At 31.0% G+C, this 5,399-nt stretch overlaps 1 protein-coding gene across 2 annotated transcripts; it reads left to right on the top strand.

Moving 5' to 3' along the window:
• Positions 1-1,254: 1,254 nt before the first annotated feature.
• LOC140859828 (protein LIGHT-DEPENDENT SHORT HYPOCOTYLS 10) lies at positions 1,255-5,135 on the top strand. 2 transcript variants are annotated; one of them, XM_073262397.1, is made up of 2 exons: positions 1,255-1,888; positions 4,924-5,135. In XM_073262397.1, exon 1 carries the CDS (start codon positions 1,317-1,319, stop codon positions 1,848-1,850), a length of 534 nt encoding a protein of 177 aa, XP_073118498.1. In that variant the 5' UTR covers positions 1,255-1,316; the 3' UTR covers positions 1,851-1,888; positions 4,924-5,135. The 2 variants fall into 2 exon arrangements, with proteins under 2 accessions (XP_073118498.1, XP_073118499.1); XM_073262398.1 differs by having other exon boundaries at positions 4,921-5,135.
• The last annotated feature ends 264 nt before the right edge of the window (positions 5,136-5,399 follow it).

Genomic DNA, 5,399 nt, shown 5'->3' with positions numbered 1-5,399 from the left:
ACTCCTCAGATACATATGTGTGAAAAATATTCCAATTCCATTTGAAAACGACAGCCACAACATTGTAGAAATTGCAACAGTATATATAATGCACTATATATTATAATATATACATATATATATGTCACTTATTTTAATTATATATTTTATTCCTTTCATTTGGATCGAGTAGTACTGGCCGGTCACATCAAGTTAATTAGTGCCTTAATTGTGCAATTAATGTTCCGAAACTGGTCATACGGTAGCGTTCAACTTATAATATAAATCATTAAATCTATGATTTAGACGATACCCTAAAAGTAAGATCTCATATTCTCATTAACCGTAGACATACATACATGTTGGACAATGCACAGGACCATGATTCATTAGAGGGCTAATTAACTACAGTTGGATTAATTTGAGAATTATTAAGTTTAAATAGGTCCCATGTATATATGCTGATAACATGAGGGGTCCGTTTTATTCCTAAGCTGATCCCATATCAATAATAATATATTGTTATTTTCAATGTAACATAAAATATAGTGTCAATATTACGATTATTTTATGCTTAATATCAGTGATGAAGATGATAATATAGGAAAAATCAAATCTTCATTAAAGTGATAAGAAAGTGGTTTAATTTAAAATTAAGTTACGCAGACTTTAAATCCACTATATAATCCACACAATATATATCCTCATAAAGTGACAACAAAGGAAGTTGAGATTCATAGAAATTAAATTTACTTCAACAAATAAAATAAATTAAAATGTTTGATTTGAGTGAGCGCCAAATACAAGAAGCATTGGAGATGGTATGTTTATAATTAAGTGAGGCAAATTAGTTTTTTTTAAAAAAAAAAAGAAAAAGAAAAAGAAAAGTGATTTGTAGTAGAATTTTTGGGGGGTATAAAAAAAAAATTCAAAATTAATAATATATATTCCTAAACATGAGAATCCGTAATTAGGGCATGGGCTGTCACTGCCCAAGGGATCCCCACTCATGACTGGATTATATTTTGTCAAGTAGCAAGAACAATATTTTCAATGGGGTATTTAGTAGTACAAATTAATGAGGTGATAATGTTCACAAAATACCAAAAAATGATTTATTAAACTCATTGATTGAAGGAATAAAAATTTTATGAAGAAAAAAAGGAAGCAGAAAGCAACTGCATGGTGGCCCATTGCATGTCAGCTCAACCCCAAATACCACTGTCTTTTGATGTGATTTCTTCATCTTCCGATTGCTCCAAATAACTATTCCTTTTAACCTTCACACACTTTCCCTTATTTAGCAAACAATCAGGTAGAAGAAGATAATTGATGGTATGGAGAGAGGAAAAGATTTGTCCGAAGGGGATTCGTCGGCGGCGGCGGCGGCTATTACTCCCAGCCGCTACGAGTCCCAGAAGAGGAGGGACTGGAACACTTTCGGCCAGTTCTTGAAAAACCAGAGGCCTCCGGTGTCGCTGTCTCAGTGCAACAGCAACCACGTGCTGGATTTCTTGAGGTACTTGGATCAGTTCGGAAAGACTAAGGTTCACTTGCAAGGCTGCATCTTTTTCGGGCAGCCGGAGCCTCCGGCGCCTTGCGCCTGCCCACTGAGGCAGGCTTGGGGTAGCCTCGATGCACTCATCGGCAGGCTTCGTGCCGCCTACGAGGAAAACGGCGGATCGCCGGAAAACAACCCGTTTGCCAGCGGCGCAATCAGGATTTATCTGAGGGAAGTCAAGGAATGCCAAGCTAAGGCCAGAGGGATCCCTTACAAGAAGAAGAAGAAGAAGACGACTGGAAGTAGTAGTAGTAGTAGTGGAAGGCCTGATGATGATTCCAATTCCCCCAGTTCTATGCCATTTTCTTGATTCCCCCAACCAATGGATCCAATTACAAGTACTACTGGGTAATGATCTTTCTTCTCTATTATTGAAAATGGTTTCTGTTCATTCTTAACTATAATATATATATATACTTGCTATAATTTGACCTATATAGGATTTAATTTCGTCAGTGTCTGTGTAAGCTAAACATGTCTGAGTAAAAATATATTCGATTAATGTAATCTAATCCGATCTTATAAGGAAAAATTACTTGAGGATATATATTATTATCCACAAGAATTAAGAATCAAATTAATCAGATACATATCACAAGGCCCATGTTAGTATGTTACAAGTAATGGGATCAAAGGTATATTCATAAACCCTAGATAAGAACCAATGAAAGACAATTTTGACAGAAAAATCAAATCTAACCCCTTACCATCAAACATTTCCCAGCTCTTATTGAGACCAATGCAGTGTTTTTAAGCATGTGTTTCAGTCTCCTGTAAGTTCCACCTCGAGAATGGCGACATTTTTCTTGTTTATTTCTTTCGACATACAAATTAATGGACCCTTTTTCACTGACACCAGATAGAATCCTTCGGTTCCCTTCTTTTTCAAGCTTTTTGTTCACAAAAATCTCACCAATTTGTGGTTAGCTAGGCCACATTTTTAGTACTCTCAATTGCATGTCAGCCTTCCAATTTTCTTTCTATAGCATCTTTTAGGATTCTGGCAGATTTTTTGCTCCCCACAGATTTAGAGAGCTAGCTGATCAGGGGGTCGCATTTTCATGTTTTTATCTTCATTTTTTCCAGATATTAAAGAATACGTACCATACATATATTGCTGCACTTTTTTTAAAAAAAAAAAAAATTATATTATTTGTGATTCAATATTAGAGTTATATTATGAATATTATTAGCTTCATGATGATGATTCATCCCATGCATAGGAACCTCCATTTTGAAGGATTTTATGTCCCAATATTTAATATGAAAATCTCATCATTAATGTGATATCACTCAGGTGTACGAGAAATCAAGAAATGCTTATTTAATTATATATCATATTCTATTAATTAAAAACTCCATTATCATAAACTCCCCCACTAATTCGATTTCTTTGACATATTATAATAAGATAATGGTGAGTGCATTTCATAATTTTCATTTAAACTCGATTGTCCTTTGCATCTTTACTAGATTTTGCCTCCTGTCTGTACAGATTTTGTGGGACATCACAATTATTCGTTTTTGTCCCAACGCTTTAATTTTTCCCAAGCGAAAGAATAAATATCATGTTAATATCTTGGGCTAATGACCAATCAATAATTTAACAAAAAATTTATATATACGGGTAATTAGGTAATAGAATATTGCATAACAAATTTTTATTTTTTTAATTTTAAGAGGCTCGTGAGGCATAGTAAAGTATATATATGCCTTAAATCAGAATTCATTTTCCGCAAAATATTAGATGCCCAAATTAGCCCTACACTGTACTAAAATGCATTATCATCAACTAAAGATACAATAACTTTTATATTTGTGTGGCATAAAATACATAGATAGTCTGTCTATGATTCACTGATCGTCAAACAAAATCGAGACACGAGTTATCAGTCATAAGCAATGAAGTCCTATGGATTGAGAGGGTGACTTGGATATGATTCTCATGAGATAGCTAATTAGTCAAAGATTTAAATCAGAAAAATTTCCAAGACCAATATATGACTTGGGATTTATCAAACTTTTAGAAAAGGTATATATGATCTCCAAAGAACAAACTGATTCTAGATAAAATGGGATTCTGCAGATATATTGTGTGTTAACATATATATATATATATATATATATATATATATATATATGTAGGAAAACCAAAGGCCAAGATTCTCTCATGCTTTATTTTTAAATATATGTGGTGGGTTTAATTTGTCAGGGTTCCTAGGGTTTATAATGGGCAGTCTGTATTTTTCAGACAAAGTATATATATATATTCAACTGTTGAATATTGATAATATTTAGCTGTAATTAATTGTCATTCAAACTGCTGAACTGCATGCATTGCCTGCGTTTTTACTGTTTTCTGTCGAACTAAATATCATTAAATTAATACTTCATATATATAGTACGTAATTAATTTATGAAGATTATTAATGTATATGTCCAGGAATTTTGAATCTTTTAGTTCAATTTTAATGCGTCTTAAAATGAAATATGTAGCGATGAATCATATGCAAAATTTGATATATTTTATGAGAAAAATAGGTAGAAGGAATTATTACATGAATGCATGTTATTCATGAGGAAGAAGACTTCAGACTTCTAAAATTAAACTGGGTTAGGGTTTTAGTAATCAATTAATCTTTCATAGGAAAGAAAGACATGCTGTTTTTCATTTGGCTGAATATGTTCATTTTCACCTTAAGAAAAAAAATTTAAATATGACACCGCGTTCATTGCATGTTGACAAATACATTATATTGTTTTTTTTTTTTGGAGTTCTAGTCATTAAAAGTTATGATCTTGAGTTAATGATCTTGTGTATTAGATTTCATTCATCTCAAGACAAGGTCGGAAAATGGGTTGAAAGATCAGTTGGTCTTTAATAATAAATAAAAAAGAAAATCAAGATTTCATTTGGACATGTACTTATAAAATGTTTTTATAAAAGTGTATTTAAAAAACTTTTTACAAAATGTTTTAAAAGTTTTTTTTAAGAATAAATATGTGTTTAGACAACTATTTTATAAAAATATTTTAACATTTCAAAAGTAATATTGTTCATCCTTGTATTCCATAGTTTCATTTTAAAAATATTTAAAAACACCTCTAATATATTATTTAAATACTATATTTGGAGAACATTTTTTAAAAAATATTTTTCAAAAACATTTTATAAAAATTTTATCCAAACACATATTTTAAGTTTTTTCACTTATAAAACACTAAAAACGTTTTTAAAGTATATGTCTAAACGAAACTCAAATGTTACGTAAATATAATTTTTGGCAAAAAAAGAAGAATTTATATTCTCTTTTGATTATTTAATTGTTAAATACTTGTATACGTTTTCCAGTGCAGTGAATGATGTAATTTGTTTTTAGCAGGAATATCATGTGAAACTGGTTCGAGGCATGCAAAAATTTCTATTCAAGTCGTGGTCTTCTTTGTATACAAATTCAATATTGATTTACTCTATTATATATATAATATGATAATAACTCATATTTTATTAGTATTATTGCATATGATTTTTGAGTTTGTTTTGAAATATTCTTAAGGTCTTGTATTATCAAATACTTTGATGCATGTTGTTAATTCGGCTTGGTTAGTATGATCAGTTCAAACTCTATGATTCCTTCACAAATGTACACACACTATCCCAACCGTTATTTGGATTTTTTGTTATAGCAGCAAACACTCGATTTTACAAATATAAATCCAATCATGATTTTAGTTGGATGTATATATGATTATATCGGCGTAATGGCAATCAATTGGAACATTTAGGGAGTGTTTTAGAGAGTTTTTACTTATTAAAAAATGATTCTAGTAAAGATTATTTTGAAGTTGGTTAGAAGCT

The sequence above is a fragment of the Henckelia pumila genome, chromosome 4 (assembly GCF_033568475.1).
Source record: "Henckelia pumila isolate YLH828 chromosome 4, ASM3356847v2, whole genome shotgun sequence".
Lineage (NCBI taxonomy): Eukaryota > Viridiplantae > Streptophyta > Magnoliopsida > Lamiales > Gesneriaceae > Henckelia > Henckelia pumila.
This window is presented reverse-complemented; position numbering and strand designations above follow the sequence as displayed.

What these genes read in the sequence shown, in the direction of transcription:
- LOC140859828 (XM_073262397.1), top strand. Translation starts at nt 1,317, where the DNA reads ATGGAGAGAGGAAAAGATTTGTCCGAAGGGGATTCGTCGGCGGCGGCG.